Source organism: Scyliorhinus canicula, chromosome 3, assembly GCF_902713615.1.
Source record: "Scyliorhinus canicula chromosome 3, sScyCan1.1, whole genome shotgun sequence".
NCBI classification, from domain to species: Eukaryota; Metazoa; Chordata; class Chondrichthyes; order Carcharhiniformes; family Scyliorhinidae; genus Scyliorhinus; species Scyliorhinus canicula.
This window is the reverse complement of record NC_052148.1, coordinates 272,697,873-272,722,167: the sequence shown is the minus strand read 5'-3', so window position 1 is coordinate 272,722,167 and position 24,295 is coordinate 272,697,873. Positions and strand designations below refer to the sequence as shown.

The 24,295-nt window shown below is 47.4% G+C and overlaps 1 protein-coding gene across 3 annotated transcripts in view; it reads left to right on the top strand.

The window, feature by feature from the left end:
* LOC119963548 (probetacellulin-like) overlaps positions 1 to 24,295 on the top strand; it is a 72,256-nt gene that overhangs the window by 18,602 nt on the left and 29,359 nt on the right. For all 3 annotated transcript variants that reach the window (XR_005460121.1, XM_038792846.1, XM_038792845.1), the window contains exon 2: positions 7,616 to 7,717. Coding sequence is in view for 2 of the 3 variants with exons in the window: in XM_038792846.1 (XP_038648774.1) it covers positions 7,616 to 7,717 (102 nt within the window). In the remaining variant the exon portion in view is untranslated. The remainder of the gene's footprint in view (positions 1 to 7,615; positions 7,718 to 24,295) is intronic.

Here is a 24,295-nt window from a genome sequence, read left to right as displayed (position 1 = left end):
ACGCCATCAGGTCTACAGTTCAGGCAGAATTAGAGAGGCTGGTCAAGAGAGGAATTGTCGAACCCATTAATGGAAGTGATTGGGTCACAGCCATAGTTGTGTCGAATGCAGGATTTTAGATATATTTAGCTTATTAACATTTGGGTTAGAGTGTGTTTGACTGTGGTAGTCATGTTTTTGAAAGAATCTTGCTTTGCAAGACCAGGAAACATTTAGGAGCCAGAGATTAAATTAACCAGCGGAAAAATAGTCTGGGTTGATGCAATGTTGTTTCACTAGTGTGTGTCCCTGAGGAATTAATGTGTTTTCAGCTCGGGGAGATGATGCTATTGCTGGGTGGAGATAAGTTATTCTGATAGTTTAGAAAGCTTTTTAAATTGAGTTCTAATCTGGCTACCCTTTTAGGCCACAAGTCTTTTGCTCTCACTAGTTTTTAAAGAAAAAAGACAAATATTATTTGAAGCAGTGCAGACTTGTCTGAGGACAAGAATCTGAAACAAACCAGTTGAAAACAGCTTTTTAAAGATATCCAGCTAGAGTCTGGAGGGGTTCTAACATGAGTCAAATCTGTTCTGGGAAGCAAGTATTGCTCTGTGCCAGTGGAATGGGGGATGGATTGAGAGCTGTAACTTTTTTTCCTTTCTTGTTGTTTAATTGCGAATAGAGATGGTAATTCAATTTTAGCTGTTACATTTACTGTACTTTAGCATTGTATTTTAGCATTGTTTTAACGGGTAATTGTAAGCTATTTTTGGGTGTGATGTTAAAGAGTTTAATATTGTGTTAATAATGAAGTTTTTTTGGTTTAAAATACCAAATCCCTATTTCTCAAGCAAACACCCCTGGAGTGAATCATACTTCCCGCACAATTTTACAAATAAATTAAAATATTGGGGTTTCGACCCTGTGTATCCTAGCTACCGTTGTGGTCTGGGCTGGTAATACCGTGATGAAGAAAGATGGTTCAGTATGAATATGTGGTGATTCACTCAATCAGGTACTGTGCCCAGAGCAATGCCTTCTACATTTAATTGATTTATTTGCTGGGTTGGCTGATGACCAGAATTCAGTAAAGTTGACCCTGGTCATTATCTCCAAATAAATGTAGATCCAGATTCACAATATTTGACAATCGGTACACACACATAGCTCTTCAGATACAAATAACTTCCATTTGGCATCATGTCCGCACTGTGTCATGGATCAAATTCTAAACGGACTAGAAGGAGTCCAGGGCTACTTAGACAATAGTTATGGGAAAAAATGAAGAAGAGCATCTTCAAAATTTTAGATGCTACATTCCAGAGACAAAAAGGTTACGGACTAGAGTATGGAAGGATAAGAGCGGATTCTTCAAATCATAGAATTCCTGCAATGCAGAAGGAGGCCATTCGGTCAAGCAGGTCTGAACCGACCCTCTGAAAGAGCACCCTACCTAGGCCCAATCCCTCACCCTATCACCATAACCCCACCTGAAAAAAATGAAAATCGCTTATTGTCACGAGTAGGCTTCAAATGAAGTTACTGTGAAAAACCCCTAGTCGCCACATTCCAGCGCCTGTTCGGGGAGGCTGTTACGGGAATCGAACCGAGCTGCTGGCCTGCTTGGTCTGCTTTCAAAGCCAGCGATTTAGCCCTGTGCTAAACCAGCCCCTAGGCAGCACCTAGGGGCAATTTGGCATATCCAATCCACCTCATTGCCCACCTTTGGGACTGTGGGAGGAAACTGGAGCACCCGGAAGAAACGCACACAGTCGCCCAAGGTCGGAATTGAACCCGGGCCCCTGGAGCTGTGAAGCAGCAGTGCTAATCCCTGTGCCACTGTGCCGCCTTAAAATGAATTTTCTACTTGCTACCTGGGACACGTCATGGATTCAAAGTGAAATGCACAAATCGCCTTCAAAAGTAAAAGCCGCAGCTGAGGCACCTGCACCTCAAAACCTAACTCGGCTTTTGGAGCTTCTCCCTAATCTCGCAATTATTCTCAAGCCTTTGCACAATGTGTTGTGTCAAAAATGGAATTGAGTGGATCAGTGTGAGATGGTCTTCGGACAAGCTAAGGAGGCATTACTGAAGTCCGAGGTCCTGCAGCTACCATTAATTGGCTTGTGACACATCACCATAAAGTGTGGGAGTATTGGATTCCCATGTAATGACCAATGGTGAAGAGAAGCAAATAGCATCAAGATCCATGAACAAAGCAGAAATGAAAAATGCACAGAGAGAGAAGGAAAAGCTAGCCATCATTTTCAGAATTAAATGTTTGTACCAATACCTATATGGACAGAAATATACCACTGGGAACGATACTTGGGCCACACACCAGTATTCCATCTCTAGCAACGAGCTGGATGCAGAGATGGGCTTTGCTTTTGTCAGCACATACACGATAAAATATCCTCAATCAAATCTCCATGGTAACGCTGATGGATTCTCTACATCACCTTTACCCCAATGTGTCGTCAATGAATAGTTCGAGTGGTAATATTTTCTATTTCAAAGAAGTCGCTAACACTCCAGTAACAGGACCAGTTAAGAAGGGACCAGAAATAATCCACTCGTGTCAGAAGTTCTGGACATGGTGCTTCATGACAAGACCATGGGAGCAAACCCGGAGTTGAAGCCACATGTTACCCAAATTCTCAAACTATCCGTTGAGGCTGGCGGCCTCCTCTGGAGAATGAGGGTCATCATTCCGCCATTGTTGAGAGAATGTGCCCTAAACCAAATTCATGAAGGTCATTATGGGATAGTAAGAATGAAGGAGACAGCCAGAAGCTATTTGGTGGCCAGGATTCGATAGTGAAATCGGGGAGAAGGCGGGCATGTGTTTGGTTTGTACAAGGATTTGAAACCTGCCACCACTAGCGCCATTACATCCATGGGAAGGGCCTTGGCAAAGGGTTCATATAGATTATGCCATTCGATGGACGAATGTTTTCAATTGTGGTCGACCCACACTCAAAATGGCCTGAGGTCGCCATTATGGCGGTCCCCCCCCCCCCCCCCCCCCTCTCCGGCACTGTCCCCCCTCTCCGGCACTCGTCCCCCCTCTCCGGCACTCTCCCCCCCTCTCCGGCACTCTCCCCCCCTCTCCGGCACTCTTCCCCCCCTCTCCGGCACTCTCCCCCCCTCTCCGGCACTCTCCCCCCCTCTCCGGCACTCCCCCCCCCCCCCCCCCCCGCCATTTCTCCGACCATTAGAAAGACTTGGTGAGATTTTTTAAGATTTAGTGACCCTGAACAACCTGTTAGTGACAATGTGCCCCGCCTGCAGCGGGATTCTCCGTCTCGGCAGCCGGCCAATGGGGTTTCCCATTCCACCCCACGCCATTGGGAAATCCACTGGCGTGAGTGCGCTGCCGGCAAAGCGGACGATCACGCCGACTGAGAATCCAGCCCTGTATATTTTAGTTGTTGACATTTATATTGTGTTTCATGGGGCGGCAAGGTGGTGCAATGGTTAGCACTGCTGCCTCACGGCGCCGAGGTCCCAGGTTCAATCCCGGCCCTGGGTCACTGTCCGTGTGGAGTTTGCACATTCTCCCCGTGTCTGTGTGGGTCTCGCCCCCGCGACCCAAAGATGTACAGGGTAGGTGGATTGGCCACGCTAAATTGTCCCTTAATTGGGGGAAAAAAGAATTGGGCACTCTAAATTTATTTTTAAAATATAGAAACATCGGGCGCGATTCTCCGAAATGGAGACAAAGTCCCGAAGCCGGAGTGAAAACCGGAGTGTTTCACTCCGGAGTCGGAGCCCGCTCCCAGCCCCCTATTCTCCCGCCCCCAGGGGGCTAGGAGCGGCATTGCTTATTTTACGCGCGCTGGGCCTTGGCACCGCGTAATTGACGCGGCCGGCACCGCGTAAATGAATTCACCCGCAAGAAGGTGACCGATGGATCTTGCGGGGCGGCGGAGGAAAGGAGGTCCTCCTTTGGAGAGGTCGGCCCGCCGATCGGTGGGCCCTGATCGCAGGCCACCCCCCCAGCGTTCCCGCCTGCAGCGACCAGGTGTGGACGGCGCCGGCGGGAACCTGTCGGGTCAGAGCGGCCGCTCGGCTCATCCGGGCCGGGGAATGGCGGGGGTACCGGAGAATCGCCGTTGTGAGTGTCTCTGCTGATTCTCCGGCTGGTGCGGTGCAGAACTCAACGGGGCCGTTCTCACCGGTTGGGAGAATGGCGGGACGGCGTTGCGCGATAAAATAACCGGCACGGCCTCGGAGAATCGCGCCCATTGTGTTTCATTGCAGTAACCTCCTGATGTAAAGGGGGAGGAATGTGTTGTGTATTCATGTTTGTTCCTAATTGGAATGAGATCACTTTGATCAGTGGATGCATTGATGATGTCACGGCAGTTTTGGGCGTTCTAACGGTCAGGCTGTCTTCACAGCCTGTTGAGAAGTCTCCTTTCCAATAAAGCTTTTGTTTGCTTGTACTTTCACAATGCATCCATTTTCTTTCCCCAGAGAGTGGTGCAAATGTGGAACTGGCTGCCTCAGGAGTATTAATGCAAACCATACGTTTGAGGGATAAAGAAATAGCAGATTTATATGGTGATGGAATAAGATGTTGGAACCAGTATAGACCTGTTGGGCTGAATGGCCTGCAAATTCTATGTCATTCTTTTGGGATTTTACATGGTTGCAAAGGACAGTAAATAAGCGCAATGTGTTCTTTTTGTATGTCCCCCACTCCAAAACCTCGGGTAGCAGAAAGTGTTATTTGCTTTTCAACATTTGTATTGGTTCTTGATCCAGATGTCGGTGAAGTTCTATGTTCTCCTGTTGTCTGTTTTTAACCTTGTTTAGATTAAAGTTTCTCAATGTCTTTGCACCGTATTTAATTTCTGTCTTCAAACAGGAAGGGGTAGGTGTGTTTGCTCAGAGTTACTAAATCTGAAGGTTAAAAATTAGCCATGGTACTAACCCGTTTCAAAAAAAGATTTTCTGCGTCAGTTTCCTTGGATTACAGTACAAGTCTGCGTTTCTAAAACTCCAGGCTGCCATTGCAGCCTAAGTTGTACACCGCTTAAATATCATTTCCCAGAATGTTTTAACTTGATTGAACTGTCTGTTGCCACGTGCAAGAATATTGTCTGGCCCACCTACGGATGTTGTATTAAATGGTTTTCCCCTTCTTATTTTACACTCAAACTATGCAGGGAATTCCTGTGTCACAGATCCCACGTTAATCTAACCAAACACAGTCCCTTTTATTTTGAACACCCATTTTGCAGTGCTCATATGTAAGGATAGTTCAGGATTGGCATTTGTATAATAAGCATTATCCATCCTGTGACATCGGATACCAAGAGAATAATGTCTCCCTTGTGTGTGAAGTGATCTGCTTGGGGGAAGCCATGCTTTACTTCTGTTCCGAGTGTCTCCTGTCTCTTATTATCTCACTTAGCCATGGCATCAACGTTATATACTTCTTCTCTTTCTCTCTCCATTCCAGATTACCTCCTGATAGTCACTTATTCCAGATACCCTCATTGTATAATGTTGGCAGCACTCAGCAGGTCTTGCATCTGGGGAGGAAGCAGGGAGAGAGCGGGAGAGAGGGAGATAAGGTTAATGCTCCAGCCTAATGACTAACGTCAGGAGACTTGTCAGTTTCTCAGCAATCCCAGAGCTGGGAACAGGCCAGGTGGAGAATGGGGAGGAAAGAACATTGCAGAAGGAACTCATCCTGTCATCGTGACTCCATGGATGCCTGTGATAGGGTGGAGGGCATTTTAATATGTAAATGACAATAACTTGTATTTATAATGTGGCACCTTTTTTATAACATAATTCAAAAATGGCAAGCAACATCACAGGAGGGTTGTGGAAGAGACTTTGACTCCGAGCCTCAGGAAGTGTGATGGTCAAAAGCTTGATCAAGGAGCATCTTCAAACATAGAGAATAGGAGCAGGAAGAGACCATTCGGCCCTTCGAGGCTCTTGCTGCCATACATTATGATCATGGCTGATCATCCAACTCTGTAACCTGATCCCACTTTCCTCTCATATCCCTTGATTCCTTTAGCCTCAAGTGCTATGTCAACTCTGTCTTGGAAACATACACTCTTTTGCCCTCAACTACTTTCTGTGGCAGTGAAGTCCACACTCTGGGTGAAGAAATTTCTCCTCGTCTCAATCCTAAATGGTTTACCCCGCATCCTTAGACTGTGACCCCTGGTTCTGGACACACCCACCATTGAGAACATCCATTCTGCATCTACCCTGTCTAGTCCTGTTAGAATTTTATAGGTTTCTAAGAGATCCTCTCCCTCTTTCGTCTGAACTCGAGAGAATATAATCCTAACTGATTCAATTTCTCCTCCTATGTCAATTCCACCATCACCGGAATCAGCCTTGTAAACCTTCGCTGCACTCCCTCGAGAGCAAGATCATCCTTCCTCAGATAAGGAGACCAGAATTGCACACAATACTCCAGGTGTGGCCTCACCAAGGCCCTGTATAATTGCAGCAACATATCCCTGCTCCTGTATTCTAATCCTGTCACTGTGAAGGCCAACATACTATTTGCCTTCTTTACCGCCTGCTGCGCCTGCATGCTTACCTTCAGCGAATGGTGGACGAGGACACCCAGGTCTTGTTGCACAGTCCCCTCTCTTAATTAATGGCCATTCAGATAATAATCTGCCTTCCTGTTTTTGCTACCAAAGTGGACAATCTCACATTTATCTACATGATCCCACATCTGTCATGAATTTTGGCACTCACTTTAACTTGTCCAAATCACACTGAAGGATCTCTGCATCTTCCACACAGCTCACCCTCCCACCCAGCTTTGTGTCATCTGCAAATTGATTTGACATTTAATTCCCTTATCTAAATCTATATTATATCGTGAATAGCTGGGGTCCCAGCACTGATCCCTGCGGGGCCCCACTAATCACTGCCTGCCAATTTGAAAAGACACATTTATTCCTGTTCTTTGTTTTCTGTCTGCCAACCAGTTTTCAATCCATCTCCATGCACTACCCCCAATCCCATGCGCTTTAATATTACACACTAATCTCTCAAATGGAACTTTGTCAAAAGCCTTCTGAAAGTTCAAATAAATCACACCCACTGGCTCCCCCTCATCAACTCTGTTGGTTACATCCTTGAATTCCAGTAGATCTCTTCCCTTGCTGCCTCTGTCCAATACTGCCACAATTTTCCAAGTGCACCAGGGGACTGGAGATTCCCACCCAACATCTGCATGGACGTGGGTTTGAGCACTGGATGAGCAGAGACAGAATCAGACAGTAGTATTGAGGTGGAAATAGGCAGTGTTGTTGACGGTGTGGATATTTTACCAAAGTGCATTCCAGCTACAGTTATGACACCGAGGTTGTGAACTGTTTGATTTTAGCCTCGGAGAGTTGCAAGGGAGAAGGATGGAGCCAGTAGCTAAGAAATTGAGTTTGTAGCGGACACCAAGGACAATCTTCGCTTTCCCAAAGGAAGATCTTGTTGATCGCGTGGGTTGAGGGTGGAGTATAACAATTGGCTTGGATTATTGGGACCATGTGACCTTTTTGTGAGCTGGCTATTGCGTGTAATTTAACCCCAATGAATCTGTTTCCAGCTGAATACTAAAACTCTGTTTTAATGTGTTTAGGTTTGGCCTGGTTTAATCCTATAACTGCTGATGTGAATTCCACCCTCGCAATGGAAGCAGGAAAATATTTGTGTGCACAAGGAGCGCGAATCAACTGCACAGGTACACAAACACCGTCTCTGGTGTATTTCGTACAGTTTAACCACTGCATTAATGTGTATCATGTGGACAGACTTTACAAATCCTAGACGTTTCTCCTGAATTCCCGTTGGATTTGTTGGTGGTTATCTGATATTGACGAGCCCTAATTTTGGTCCTGCCATCCCACCCCTTCCCACACAAGCTCTCAGACCACTACTCTGCCTTCTCTCCCAGAGAAAGTACCCCGAACATGTCTGTCTCCCTCACAGTTGTAACCATTTAAGTTCTAGTAATTTAATTGTACCTTATTTTTGCATCATTTCCAGTGGCCCTCTATCCTTTTTAATAATATGGAGACCAGAGCTAATTTTTAAAAATAATCTTTCTTATTGTCACAAGTAGGCTTACATTAACACTGCAATGAAGTTACTGTGAAAATCCCCTAGTCGTCACGTTCTGGCGCCTGTTCAGGTACACAGAGGGAGAATTCAGAATGTCCACTTCACCTAACGGCACTTATTTTGGGACTTGTGGGAGGAAACCGGAGCACCCGGAGGAAACCCACGCTGACACGGGGGGAACGTGTGGACTCCCCATACAGTGACCCAAGCCGTGAATTAAACCTGGGACCCCGGCGCTCTGAAGTAACGGTGCTAGACACTAGGAGAACGTGCAGACTCCACACAGACGGCGACCCAGCGCGGAATCGAATCTGGGACCTTGGCGCTGTGCAGCCATAGCGCTAACCACTGTGCTACCGTGCTGCCCACGGTTACAGAGGAGGAGGTGCTGGAAGTTTTAAAGTGCATCAAGGTAGATAAAATCCCCGGGACCTGATCTATCGCAGGACGTTGTGGGATGCTTGGGAGGAAATAGCGGGTCCCCTCGCAGAGATATTTGAATCGTTGACAGCCATAGGTGGGGTGCCTGAGGGTTGGAGGGTAGCAAATGTTGTGCCTTTGTTTAAGAAGGCCTGGGACCTACAGACTGGTGAGCATAACGTCTGTGGTGGGTAAGTCGTCAGAGGGTATTCTGAGAGACAGGATCTACAGGCATTTAGAGAGGCAAGGACCGATTAGAGACAGTCCGCATGGCTTTGAGTGGAAAATCATGTCTCACGAATTTGATTGAATTTTTTGAAGAGGAAACCAAGTAGGTAGATGAGGGCTGTGCAGACTCCGCACTGACAAGCCGGGAATCGAACCTGGGACCGTGGCGCTGTGAAGCTACAGTGCTAACCACTGTGCTAACATGCCGCCCACATACTGTGCGATGCACAGACGCCAAATCTGCACTGACCAAGATTTGCGTGAATTATCTTCCAGTCGGATAGGATTGAAAATAAGTGAACTCAGTTGCTTAAGTAAAAGCAAAATACTGCAGATGCTGGAAATCTGAAATTAAAAACCGAAAATGCTGGATGAACTCGGGGTCGGCAAGGTGGCACAGTGGCTATCACTACAGCCTCACGGCACCAGGGTCGCGGGTTGAAATCCGGCCTTGGGTGACCGTCTGGCTGTGTGGAGTTTGCAAGTTCTCCCCGTATCTGCGTTGGTTTTCTCCGGGTGCTCTGGTTTCTACCCACAGTCCAAGACGTGCTGGTTAGATGGATTGGCCATGATCAATGTGCGGGGTTACGGGGATAGAGCGGGGAGTGGGCCTGGGCAGAGCGCTCTTTCGGAGGGTTGGTGCAGGCTCGATGGGCCGAATAGCCCCCTTCTGCACTGTAGGGATTCTATGGTTTCTATGATCTGGCAGCATCTGGGGAGAGAGAAACGGAGTTGATGTTTCGGGGTGAGTTGATCTTTCGTCAGAATTGTTCTTGAGGTGAAAGATCACCTGGCCATGGAACATGGAACAAGTTTCTGTCTCTGTGGCTGCTGGCTATCCCACTGAGACCTGCTGCATAGTTTGTTTTTAATTTAGCATTTTCAACAACCCCCGTATTTTGTCTTTTTGCAATATCTCTCGTTACGGTTCGATGTCCGACTATGCTTTATAAACCCTGCTGTGATGCATTTTGGGTTGTTTCATTGCGTGTTTCAAGGTGCTACGTAAATGTAATTTGTTGTAGTGTCGCCAATTTTAGTAAATTGCATCATTTACGCCCTCTGACCCTCGGTGATGTGCAAAAGACATTGAAGATGAACTGGGGAAGAGAGTGGGATTGTCTCAATAGTTCAGCCTGCTGACATTCCTGTTTCAGACCGATCGCTCCCCCACCATACCTCTAATCACACTGTGTGGCGATGGACTGTGCTGTGAAATAATGTGATCAGAAAATCCACCCCAGCTTTTCCATTTACCTTCTGCTGTTTAACTGCCCTGGATCTGAGAATACTTTTTAACCCTTCTCCCACTTGTCACTTCCGGCTGTCAATGCGTTCAGGAATAATGTTCATGCTCATTGATTTTTTATTTTATAATTGTAGTCATCACCTTTGGCATTTTGATGCCAAATATAGACTTCAAAGCCCACTGCAAGCTTTGTTCTTGTGTTTATGATGCTATTTGAACTCCTCCGTCAGATTTTTACTTTGGAGCCTCTCCTGAGATGATTAATCTTTTACAATTTTAATTAATTTTCAACAGCCGTGCCAGTGACTTTTATTATCTTCAAAGTAGGCCGCCTGCTCCTGAGTCCTTCCTCCCGCCTGCTCCCCTTTTTCACCTGAGATTAAGGGACAGGTTCTGTGGTCCGGCCGTTTTCTGTTGCTGTGGTGATGTCTCCAGGTGAACAGACACGAGCTGGCTTCCGGGTGCACCTGAGGGTCGCTGACGGTTCTTGTTTAAAAAGGGGTTTACTTTCTTTCAGAGAAGCCAGCTGCTCCATATTGAACATTTTAAAAACTCTACAGTGGGTGACGATCCCAACAAGGTCAGAGAGGTGGAGGGCCTGCTGATTTTAACTCTTTGGTGATTCTCTTCCTACCCTTAAGAAAAATGAAAGAAGTTTTAAGGGATTTTTTTTTTTTTACATAGAATTTACAGTGCAGAAGGAGGCCATTCGGCCCATCGAGTCTGCACCGGCTCTTGGAAAGAGCATCCTACCCAAGGTCAACACCTCCACCCTATCCCCATAACCCAGCAATTTTGGACACTAAGGGCAATTTAGCATGGCCAATCCACCTAACCAGCACATCTTTGGACTGTGGGAGGAAACCGGAGCACCCGGAGGAAACCCACGCACACACTGGGAGGATGTGCGGACTCCGTTCAGACAGTGACCCAAGCCGGAATCGAACCTGGGACCCTGGAGCTGTGAACCGATTGTGCTATCCACAATGCTACCGTGCTGCCCGCTTATATTTGTATTTATATTTGTATTACCAAACTTTACAATAGTTTTAAGTGGGTTTATTAGTTCAGGCGATGTGGGCACGGCTGGCTGGGCCAGCATTTATTGCCCATCGCAAGAGGGCATTTTTAAGAGTCAACCGCATCGCTGTGTGGGTCTGGAGTCACATGTAGGCCAGACCAAGTAAAGACGGCAGATTTCCTTCCCAAAAGGACCTTAGTGACCCAGATGGGTTTTTGTGACGATTGATGACAATGGTTTTATGATGAAAGAGAAAATGCTGGAAAATCTCAGCCGGTCTGGCAGCATCTGTAGGGAGAGGAAAGAGCTAACGTTTCGAGTCCAATGACTCTTTGTCAAAGCTGGTGTTTTGTTTTACCAGCTTTGGTTTTATGGTCTTCGTTGGGCTTTAAATTCCAGATTTTTAATTGAATTCAAATTTCACCATCTGTAGCGGCAGGATTTCTCACCTTTGCCGACATTCAGACAGTTCGGTGGAAAAGACACTGGGGGGGAATCGCATATCCCATACGTTTTCCCCCACACCACATTCAGGCTGATTACTGCCACAGGAACTGACTCTCTTGAGGTGTTAATTGTGATTAATTGTCTGCAGGCGGGGCAGTGCGACGCTCCCCCGACCCTCTGACAGTGCAGCACTCCCTCAGTACTGACCCTCTGACAGTGCAGCACTCCCTCAGTACTGACCCTCTGACAGTGCAGCACTCCCTCAGTACTGACCCTCTGACAGTGCAGCACTCCCTCAGTACTGACCCTCTGACAGCACAGCACTCCCTCAGTACTGACCCTCTGCCAGTGCGGCACTCCCTCAGTACTGACTCTCTGACAGTGCAGCACTCCCTCAGTACTGACTCTCTGACAGTGCGGCACTCCCTCAGTACTGACCCTCTGACAGTGTGGCACTCCCTCAGTACTGACTCTCTGACAGTGCAGCACTCCCTCAGTACTGACCCTCTGACAGTGCAGCACTCCCTCAGTACTGACCCTCTGACAGTGCAGCACTCCCTCAGTACTGACCCACTGACACTGCGGCACTCCCTCAGTACTGACCCTCTGACAGTGCGGCACTCCCTCAGTACTGACCCTCTGACAGTGCGGCACTCCCTCAGTACTGACCCTCTGACAGTGCGGGGCTCCCTCAGTACTGACCCTCTGACAGTGCAGCACTCCCTCAGTACTGACCCTCTGACAGTGCAGCGCTCCCTCAGTACTGACCCTCTGACAGTGCGGCACTCCCTCAGTACTGACCCTCTGACAGTGCGGTGCTTCCCCATCACTGCACTGGAAGTGTCAACCTGGATTTTGTGTTTAAGCTTCTGACATGAGGCCTTGAATCCAGAACCTTCTGACTCCGAAGTGAGGGTGCCAGCCATCATTCAAAGTGATTCGTGTGCAATCAATTTTTCTGACTGCTAAGTTTGGATGCTGAGTGCGCTTTTGGGATTTAATTCAACAAACACACAAGGTGTACTGTCAATATTACTGACAATGAACACCTTGATCAGCTTAATGGTAGCAAACACTTCTCAGCAATTCTGTTTTTGTCTGTGCCTAGATTAATTGAGCAAATCACTGATTCTCTCCTCCCTCTCTCTCCCTCTCTCTCTCTCTCTCTCTCCTAAATCAGGTGTGTCTTTGGCCAGGTTTATTATTGAGAAAGGGCAGAGCTTTGTGCTAACATGGAGAACTCCTTAGTTTCCCTGGTGACCAGGGTGGAAAAAGCATTACAGTTAAAAATAAATTGTTTTTTTATCAAAGAATATGTAAATGCAGAGTAGCTTGAATTTTAATTTATAAAACTGGCAAAAGGGAATAGTGTTTTTGCCTTGAAACCAAGTAGGTTTGTGACACAAGTCTTCATCGTCGATCGATAGAAAATGTAACCTATTGTCTGATTTGTAACATGAATTTCATTTTGAGTCTTGCAATCTCAAACTTCGAAGGAGCTCATCATATCTATATGGGTCTATGACCCAAGGAGAACCATCCCAACTTCTCCAATCTATCTTCATATGAAATGAAACTTGCTTATTGTCACGAGTAGGCTTCAATGAAGTTACTGTGAAAAGCCCCTAGTCGCCACATTCCGGCGCCTGTCCGGGGAGGCTTGTACGGGAATCGAACCGTGCTGCTGGCCTGCTTGTTTTGCTTTCAAAGCCAGCGATTTAACCCTGTGCTAAACAGCCCCAGTGTTGCTAAACAGCCCCAGTGTCTGAAGGTCCTCATATCTGGAACCATTCTCGTGAATCTTTTCTGCACTGTCTCCAATGTCTTCACAGCCTTCTTAAAAGATGGTCCCAGAACTGGACGCTATGCTTGAGTTAAGGCCAAACCCATATTTATTACTCTCTAATCTGCTTGCTGATTGCTACAGGTCACCAAAACTCGGCATGTGAAAAAATTCATCTCTTGATCTTCCCTCTTTTTTTCTTTTTTGACGATCACCGTAAATTTGTGTCCTCGTGTTACTGGCCCATCTCCGATTATCTACTTGCATCAAATCCCCTCATAATTTTGAACGCCTCTATTAAATCACCCTTTAACCATCACTGATGGAAAGAGAACAGTCCCACACTCTCCACGTAGCTGAATTTTCTCATCTCTGGGACCATTCCTGGAAAATCTCCTCTGCCCCCACCTCAAGACCTTGACACCCTTGCTAAAGTGTGGCACCTAAAATTGAACACTATCTGTTCCTGCTGAGCCAGAGCTTGTAATCAGGATTGGCAGAATTCCCTTTGCATTTCTGTTCCAAACATTCATTGAATCTTTCGATATTCCCTCGAAATTTCAGTCAAGGTGAAGCAGTTATTAACATTAGATTGCCGAATGTGGGTTATAGGCAAGTTGAATCCAAAGATGCAATCGTAATAAATATTTTATGACTTGATGGCAGTCCATAAAAAACAGTATTTATCCAAGAATGCTTAAACGTGGCACTAGCATGCCTGAGGAAACTGCCGAGTCATTGATTGGCGGTTGTGGTTAGCACTGTTGCTTCACAGCACCAGGGACTTGGGTTCGATTCCCGGCTTGGGTCACTGTCCGTGCGGAGTCTGCACATTCTCCCCCGTGTCTGTGTGGGATTCCTCCGGGTGCTCCGGTTTCCTCCCACAAGTCCCGAAAGACGTGCTGTTGGGTGAATTGGACATTCTGAATTCTCCCTCAGTGTACCCGAACAGGCGCCGGAGTGTGGCGACTAGGAGCTTTTCACAGTAACTTCATTGCAGTGTTAATGTAAGCCTACTTGTGACAATAAAAGATTATTATTATTATTATTATTATTATTATTCACTGGTGACTGCCAAGACCTATCTCTGTAGTTTTTATGCCTCCCGTAAAATGGTAAAAAGTCTTACAACACTAGGTTAAAGTCCAACAGGTTTGTTTCAAACACTAGCTTTCGGAGCACTGCTCCTTCCTCAGGTGAAGCAGGAGCTGTGCTCCGAAAGCTCGTGACTCCAAACAAACCTGTTGGACTTTAACCCTGGTGTTGTAAAACTGCTTACTGTGCTCACCCCAGTCCAACGCCGGCATCTCCACATCCAATAAAATAAGCAATGAAGGATTTATTGAACTTAAAATGAATGAAATGAAAATCGCTTATTGTCACAAGTAGGCTTCAAATGAAGTTACTGTGAAAAGTCCCTAGTTGCCACATTCCGGCGCCTGTTTGGGGAGGCTGGTACGGGAATTGAACTCGCGCTCCTGGCCTGTCTTGGTCTGCTTTCAAAGCCAGCGATTTAGCCCCTCCATGTTACATGAATGTACAGTCAGTATTCTATTGGGTAGTTTTAAAATTAGTCACTGTTGTAGGGAACTTGGCAGTGGAATTGCGCACAGCCAGCTCCCACACAGGCCAAGAGGTAATGATCAGATGGTCTGTTTTCTGATGTTGATTGAGGATAAATATTGGCTGTTGACTCCAGGGGTGGGGAACGTCCCAGTTCTTCTTCCAGACAGTGCCATGGGATCTTCAGCGTCCCATCCGAGATGGGAGATGGGGCCTTGGTTTAAGATCTCGCCTCAAAGTTGGCTCCTCTGACCATTTAGCACTCCCTCCGTACGGCACTGAGCACCAATGTTCAAGCCTCTGGACTGGAACTTGAACCTTTGGCCTCCTGACTCTTCAGATATGTATCTTATTTACGATTGCTTCTTTTCAATTGAAAACTTTCAAAATGCTATAATGTCAGAAATGTGGCAGTGTGTTTGCACACAGCACGATCCCGCTAACTGCAGGGTGATATTGGTGGAGCCAGTGTTTCCCAAGCTGGGTTCCGCAGGAGTGGTCCAGGGTCCCGCGGTAGGTCGGACCATTCAGAATTTTAAAGAAGCTGTCCTTCCAGCATGACCAAGGCATCTTCACACTGCGTTCACTGCGGGTGGGCGCGATAGTCAGCCCTCCAGCAGCCAATCCGCTCAGAAACCTGCCTCTGATCGCACGAGCTGGAAATCAGCAAAGTCACTGTTGAAAGGCCAAGAGTGCAGGCAGCGGAGTGGACGGCAGAGCGAGATGGACTGCGGTCACTGAGCAAGTGTGGGGGGGTGTGTGTGTGTGTGTGTGTGTGTGTGTGTGTGTGTACTGAAGGCTAACATGCTGGTGCAGCGAGCTATTATGAAGGCTAATGGACTGTTAGCCTTTAACACCAGAGGATTTGTGTACAGGACTAGTGAGGCCTTGCTTCAATTGGCAGGAGTTTGATTTGACCGCATCTGGAGTACCGTCAGCAGTTTGGTCCCCTTGGATGAGAAAGGATATTATGACATAGAGGGAGCGGAACAAAGATTCAACAACCTTGTGCCAGAGATGATGAGAGTCTGAGAAGAGAGGTTGGAGCAAACTGGACCTGTCCAAAGACTTGCAGGTTAGGTGGATTGGCCTTGCTAAATTGCCCTTGGCGTGCAAAAAGGTTAGGACGGGTTATTGGGTTACGGGGATAGGGTGGAAGTGGGGGCTTAAGTGGGTCGGTGCAGAGTCGATGGGCCGAATGGCCTCCTTCTGCACTGCATGTTCTATGTATTCTCTAGATTTTCGAAGAGTGAGCGGTGATCTCATTGAAATCTACAAAATACTTAAAGGAATGGAGAGGGTGGATGTGGCGGAGATGCTTCCCTTGGTCGGGGAGTCGAGAACAAAGGGCACAATTTCAAAATAAAGGGCTGAGCTGAGGAAAAATGTCTTCCCTCAGGGAATTGTGAATGTTTGGAATTCTCTGTCCCAGAGGCTGCGGGAGCTCAGTTTTTGAGTGTGTTTAAAGCAGAGATTGATAGATTTCTGATGAATTTGACTCCCTGTTGTGGAGAGGATGATAGGGCCAACATCACATTTTAATAAAAGTATTCATGAGATATGGGTGTCACTGGCTCAGTCAGTATTTATTGCCCATCTCTAATTGTCCTTGATAAGGTGGTGGTCTTCAACCATTGCAGTCCATGTGGTGTAAGTAAGTCAAGTCCCAGGTGACTACAGGCTGCTTTCCCCTTTGAGGGGGGAGAGCTGACTGGAGGTGGTTTAGCCTGAGGGTCACCACACCTCGGGCGAGGTTCGTGAATAACCTCAGTCAGCACGGGGAATTGAACCCACGCTGCTGCCTCGCTCCGCATCACAAACCAGCCGTCCAGTCAAGTGAGCTAAACCGGCCCCCGGTTTACCCAGAGTGCTGTTGGGGAGGTTGTTCCAGGATTTTGACCCAGCAACAGTGAAGGAGCAGTTTCAAAGTCAGGATGGTGGGGAAGTTCCAGGTGGTGGTGTTCCCAGGTATCTGCTGCCCTTGTCCTACTGGGTGGTGGAGAGGTTGCAGGTTTGGAAGGTGCTGTTGAAGGAGCCTTGACGATGGTGCACACTGCGGCTACTGCATAGTAGTGGTGGAGGGAGTGAATATTGATGATGGTGAATGGGCTGCCAATCGAGTCGCCTGCTTTGTCCTGGATGGTGTTGAGTTTCTTGAGTGTTGTTAGAGCTGCACTCATCCAGGCAAGTGGAGAGTATTCCATCACACTCCTGACTTGTGCCTTGTAGATGGTGGACAGGCTTTGGGGATTCAGGAGGTCAGTTACGCGCTGCAGAATTCCCACCTTTCGATCTGCGCTTGTAGCCACAGTATTTATGTGGCTGGTCCAGTGCAGTTTCTGGTCAAGGATAACCCCCCCCCCCCAGGATGTTGTAAGTCGGGATTCAGTGATGGTAATGCAGTTGAAAGCAGCAACGAGAACAAAAGTGATGGGGCCGACCTGTTGCCAATTTCTGTTAAATCAGCCTGTCCTGCTGCCAGGGACGGAACTAGTGAGGCTGGAATTGAGCAAGATGGCTGTTCGTCAGAAAAATGGGTTTCTAATTTCCCAACTGCCACAAAATTCAGCAAGTTTGTGTTAAGTTTTTAAACGTTTTGGGTGTAGCAGCAAGAATTGCCAGCTGGCTTTGTTCTGGAGGTTGAGAGGATCGCGATATTTGCTGTGGGTTTGTTTGAAGGCTAACATTTCTTTTTGTTTGATTTGTTATTGCTGGTGACTTGTTGGAGAAAACAAAAAAATGCAAAGAGGTATGTGTCACGTAATGCCATTGGAATGTGGTGACATTCAGAAGTCATTGTGGGTGTGGTCGACACTAGATTAACCTGTGCTGTGAGTGGAACCCCTCCTACTGTCAATGTGTTAGCAAGCCAGGTATGTGACTAAGAAGAATTTCCAATACAGTGGCCATACTTTACCAAAGTATCCTTTTGCGATGAACTGCGTTTTACACCCGCTTCATGTCTTTTTATCAATTCTTTCCAGTAAAATGTTAAGAAAATGAGGACTGTTTTGCTCATTTGAGAGAGAAATAGGTTTTATCATTTGTGGGTGAATGGAACAATATGAGTAAAGGCTGGTGGAGGTTGATCGGCCCAGTAAATAATGGAAGGTTCACAGCTAATGAGTTTTTTTTGGTTTTTTTAATAAACAATTTTATTGAGGTAGTTTTTGGCTTTGTAAACAGTTACAGACATCAACAGAAAGAAAGCAAAAAAGGCAAAAATGTGCAAACATCCGCGTACATTCAATACTACAATCGTAACATACTGCACAAGCCCGCTCCTCTCCCACCGGTACTACCCGGCATTTTATCCCTCCAACTGTACTCTACTCTACCCCCCCACCCCCTGCTGACGCTCACTCTCCCGCAAAGAAGTCAATAAATGGTTGCCACCTCCGGGCGAACCCCAATACAGATCCCCTCAAGGCGAACTGAATTTTTTCCATACCCAGGAAACTCGACATGTCCGCAAGCCACAACTCAGTCTTCGGGGGCTTTGAGTCCCTCCACTCCAATAGTATTCATCGCCGGGCTATCAGGGAAGCAAAGGCCAAAACATCGGCCTCTTTCTCCCCCTGGACTCCCGGGTCTAGCTATGAGTTTTTAATAAACATTTGTCAAGTCCACATTTCACAGACAAAAGTGCAAACCCAGCACCTATTAGCATTTTATACAGCCTCCTCATTAATCTGTGTATCTCGGCCCTAAAGACTTAAAACATAGGAACAGGAGGAGGTCAGTCAGCTCCTCGAGCCTGTCCGTTCATCAAGATCATGACCGGTGAGTGACCTCACCCCATTTACTTGTTTTGGTGAACAAAAATCTATCAGTCTTGGATCAAAAATTAACAATTGGTCCAGCATCAACCATGTTTGTGGAAGTGCATTGCAGACCTCTAAAACACCGCCATGTGCACGTACGAGGCAGTGGCGTAGTGCTAATAAGAACTAGGAGCAGGAGTAGGCCATCTGGCCCCTCGAGCCTGCTCCGCCATTCAATTAGATCATGGCTGATCTTTTGTGGACTCGGCTCCACTTTCCGGCCCGAACACCATAACCCTTAATCCCTTTAAAACTATCTATCTTTACCTTAAAGACATGTAATGAAGGAGCCTCAACTGCTTCACTGGGCAAGGAATTCCATAGATTCACAACCCTTTGGGTGAAGAAGTTCCTCCTAAACTCAGTCCTAAATCTACTTCCCCTTATTTTGAGGCTATGCCCCCTAGTTGTGCTTTCACCCACCAGTGGAAACAACCTGCCCGCATCTATCCTATCTATTCCCTTCATAATTTTAAATGTTTCTATAATATCCCCCCTCATCCTTCTAAATTCCAACGAGTACAGTCCCAGTCTACTCAACCTCTCCTCATAATCCAACCCCTTCAGCTCTGGGATTAACCGAGTGAATCTCCTCTGCACACCCTCCAGCGCCAGTACGTCCTTTCTCAAGTAAGGAGACCAAAACTGAACACAATATTCCAGGTGTGGCCGCACTAACACCTTATACAATTGCAACATAACCTCCCTAGTCTTAAACTCCATCCCTCTAGCAATGAAGGACAAAATTCCATTTGCCTTCTTAATCACCTGTTGCACTTGTAAACCAACCTTCTGTGACTCATGCACTAGCACACCCAAGTCTCTCTGAACAGCGGCATGCTTTAATATTTTATCGTTTAAATAATAATCCCGTTTGCTGTTATTCCTACCAAAATGGATAACCTCACATTTGTCAACATTGTATTCCATCTGCCAGACCCTAGCCCATTCACTTAACCTATCCAAATCCCTCTGCAGACTTCCAGTATCCTCTGCACTTTTCGCTTTACCACTCATCTTAGTGTCATCTGCAAACTTGGACACATTGCCCTTGGTCCCCAACTCCAAATCATCTATGTAAATAGTGAACAATTGTGGGCCCAACACGGATCCTGAGGGACACCACTAGCTACTGATTGCCAACCAGAGAAACACCCATTTATCCCAACTCTTTGCTTTCTATTAATTAACCAATCCTCTATCCATGCTACTACTTTACCCTTAATGCCATGCATCTTTATCTTATGCAGCAACCTTTGTGTGGCACCTTGTCAAAGGCTTTCTGGAAATCCAGATATACCACATCCATCGGCTCCCCGTTATCTACTGCACTGGTAATGTCCTCAAAAAATTCCACTAAATTAGTTAGGCATGACCTGCCTTTTACGAACCCATGCTGCGTCTGCCCAATGGGACAATTTATATCCAGATGCCTCGCTATTTCTTCCTTGATGATAGATTCCAGCATCTTCCCTACTACCGAAGTTAAGCTCACTGGCCTATAATTTCCTGCTTTCTGCCTACCTCCTTTTTTAAACAGTGGCGTCACGTTTGCTAATTTCCAATCCACCGGGACCATGTCGCTGGTCTAGAAATCCAGGGACCCAGAGTCATTCCCTGGGGTCCCGGGTCCGAATCCCACCATGGCAGATGGTGGAATTTGAATTCAATTTTAAAAAAATCTTGAATTAAAAGTCTAATAATGACCATGAAACCATTGCTGATTGTAAAAAAAAAAAAACCCATCTGGTTCACTAATGTCCTTTTGGGGAAGGAAATCGGCTGTCCTTACCCAGTCTGACCTACTTGTGACTCATACCCACAGCAACGTGGTTGACTCTAAGTGCCCCCCCGGGATGGGCAATAAATGCTGACCCAGCCAGCGCTGCCCACATCACATCAATGAATTTAAAAAAGAGGTGTTTCCTAATTTCATTCGGAAACAGCTGGCTCTAATCACTTACTTGGATCGCGATTCATATTCACAACAATTATAACAGTGTGCAATGAGAAATACCTACCAGTTTAAAAAAAGGCACAATTAAAATCAGAGTTTCAGCTGCCATTTGTTCAACTCAAATTTCCAGTAAATTCACGAATAAAATTATACAATATATATTAAGACTACAGAGCAAAGAGAGAATAGAAAGCACAGTACTGTGACATATGTTACAGGCCAAAAGCACAAGACTCGCTAATGAACCATTTCATGGTTCATGGAAGGGCAGCATGGTAGCATTGTGGATAGCACAATCGCTTCACAGCTCCAGGGTCCCAGGTACGATTCCAGGGTCCCAGGTCCGATTCACTGTCTGTGCGGAGTCTGCACATCCTCCCCGTGTGTGCGTGGGTTTCCTCCGGGTGCTCCATTTTCCTCCCACAGTCCAAAGATGTGCAGGTTAGGTGGATTGGCCATGCTAAATTCCCCTTGGTGTCCAAAATTGCCCTTAGTGTTGGGTTGGGTTATGGGGATAGGGTGGAGGTGTTGACCTGGGTAGGGTGCTCTTTCCAAGAGCCGGTGTAGACTCGATGGGTCGAATGGCCTCCCTCTGCACTGTAAATTCTATGATTTCAGGAATTCAGAAGAAACATTTTTTGATTGATATTTATTGTCCGATGTGCCAAAATACAGTGAAAAGCATTTTTCTGCGGCCAAGGGGATGTACACAGCACGTACATAGTAGACAGAGCGTGGTGAGAATGGAGCTCCCTCCCACGGGGAGTGGCTTGCGTGAATAATGTAGGTACATTTAAGAAGAAGCCTGGAAAACACATGAGTGAGAAAGGGATAGAAGGAAATGCAGAAGGAGTGAAATGAAGAGGGATGGGAGGGGGGCCCGTGGAGCAGTTGGGCTGAATGACACTTTTGGAAACACGGTGTATTTCCATCATGTAGCAGAGAAGGAAATCGACCATCATTTCTGTGGCGCTATCCTTTTTATAAATACAATTCATCAACTCTTTTTAGCTTCTTACCCACGTTCCCAGTTATATAGTGCCTGGTGAAACATTCCATAATTCTGAAAATCCTCTGTATAAAGAATAAAATTCTCTTGACTGCTCCTTTCATTAATCCAATGGCCCTTTCAAACGGTGGAAATAGGAGTCGGAGTATGTCATTCGGCCCATCGAGTCTGCTCTACCATTTAACTAGATCATGGCTGATTTTCTACCTCAATACCATCTTCTCGCACTATCTCTGTATCTCTTAGTGCCACTTGTACGTAGAAATTTATTGACGTTTGCTTTAAACTCACTGTCATGAATTTGCCGAGCAGCAATAAAATGAAGTTTAAAAAAATATAATAGGATGTGAGATGTCCAGCAACAAGTAGAAATCTGCCTGGAGACAGCAATAGATGTAGCTTCATAAAGGCAGTTCAAATGTTTTCACTGGACCAGGAAAAGGCATTTCCTGTATTGTGTGGCAACTATAAGCTGGGATTTTAACTTGTATTTATTTCATTTTGGATGTTGTTTGGGGTACAGGGAAAGCCTTAAGGAGTTCAGGTATTGCAGATATATTTTGGAACTAGGGGTATGTTCTACATATATGTGGGTGTGTTTAATAATTCATGTACTGTAATTGAGAATAGAGTCCTGTTTAAGGGCGGCGCAGTGGTTAGCACTGCTACCTCACTGGGCTGATGACCCGGATTCGATCCCAGCCCCGGGTCACTGTCTGTGTGGAGTTTGCACATTCTCCCCGTGTCTGCGTGGGTCTCACCCCCACAGCTCAAAAGATGTACAGGGTAGGCGGATTGGCCACGATAAATTGACCCTTAATTGGAAATCTAATTGGAAAAAATAAAAACAAAAGCGTGGTCCTGTTTGTGTGCGTGTTTATCTTTTCTTTACTTTAATAAACAGTCTTTAATAATTGTTACATGACGACTGGGCTGTTTACTCTCACTGGAGTTTCTGTTCCGAGGTGGGATCCCTCGCGGATAATGCCAAAGTGTTTCATGGCAGAACGTTGGAGGCTCGAGTCCGAGGTCTCAAAAAGCTAATTCCTTGGGCGTAGGGAATTTTAGACTTTTGAATGTAACAGGTGGAGCCGAGTAAGAACGTGTTGCATTCGTAAGACGGCTGCAATAGTGATGCTTGATCCAGCTTAGTCTGATCTGGACATAGCCAATATAACCGTAGTAAGTTTGAAAAATGTGCCTAAAACCCAATTGATGAAATTGGAAGTAGTCTTATCGACAGGAGCGAAGACGGCTCAGATAACAGAAAGCTCAGCAACACATTTAAATAAAGGAGAAGGGTTAGCCGGACGCAGAATATCGAGAAGTGAGGATATTGAACGAGAGAAGCTTCAATTACAAAGAGACGTAGAAATTAATCAGTTAGAGATGTAGGGCGGAATTCTCCGCTCCCCACGCCGGGTGGGAGAATTGCGGGAGGGCCGGGCGACTCACGACACGCCGGCCTGGCACCTCCCGCGATTCTCCCATCCCCCGCTCGCGGCCTGACGATCCCGACCTGTTCATGCCGGCGGCAACCACACCTGGTCGCTGCCGTCGTGAACATGGCGCCAAATCTTCGCTTGTGGGGGGCGGAGAGGGGAGTGAGCACCACGGCCGTGCTCGGGAGGGGACTGGCCCGCGATCGGTGCCCACCGATCGTCGGGCCGGCATCTCCAAGCGACGCACTCTTTCCCCTCCGCCGTCCCGCAAGATCAAGCCGCCACGTCTTGCGAGGCAGCGGAGGGGAAGACGGCAACCGCGCATGCGCGGGTTGGAGTCGGCAGCTGTCGTGATGTCAGCCGCGCATGCGCGGGTTGGAGCCGGCCAACCTGCGCAGGCGCGGCTGACGTCACTAAGGCACCGCCGTCGCGTCATTCTCGGCGTGCCGCCTTGACGCAAGCGGCAAGGCCCGGCGGCCGAGAGTTACGGAGCGCCGCTCCTAGCCCCCTTGGGGGGGTCAATAGGGTGTGAGGAGCGGCCTCCGAGGTCGTCGTGAAACTCGGCCGAGTTCACAACGGCCTTCCCGATGCCGCGCGGAAGCGGAGAATTCTGCCCGCAGGAAAGGAAGAGAGAGAAAGAGAGGGCGGAATTCTCTGCTCCTGCGCGGCATCGTGAAGGCCGTTGTGAACTTGGCCGAGTTTCACGGCGGGCTCGGAGGCTGCTCCTCACACCCTATTCACCCCCCCCCCCCCCCCCCCCCCCCCGCCCAGGGGGCTAGGAACGGCGCTCCGTAAATCTCGGCCGCCGGCCCTTGACGTTTGCGTCAAGGCGGTGCGCCGAGAATGATGCGACGGCGCCGCCTAAGTGACGTCAGCCGCGCCTGCGCAGGTTGGCCGGCTCCAACCCGCGCATGCGTGGCTGACGTTCAGACAGCTGCCAACTCCACCCGCGCATGCGCGGTTGCCGTCTTCCTCTCCGCTGCCCCGCAAGACGTGGCGGCTTGATCTTGCGGGGTGGTGGAGGGGAAAGAGTGCGTCTCTTGGAGACGCCGGCCTGACGATCAGTGGGCACCGATCGCGGGCCAGTCCCCTTCCGAGCACGGCCGTGGTGCTCACTCCCCTCTCCGCCCCGCACAAGCCACAAAGAAAACTTTGGCGCCATGTTCACGACGGCAGCGACCAGGTGTGGTTGCCGCCGTCATGAACCGGTCGGGAACGTCGGGTCGCTCGGCCCATCCGGGCCGGAGAATCGCCA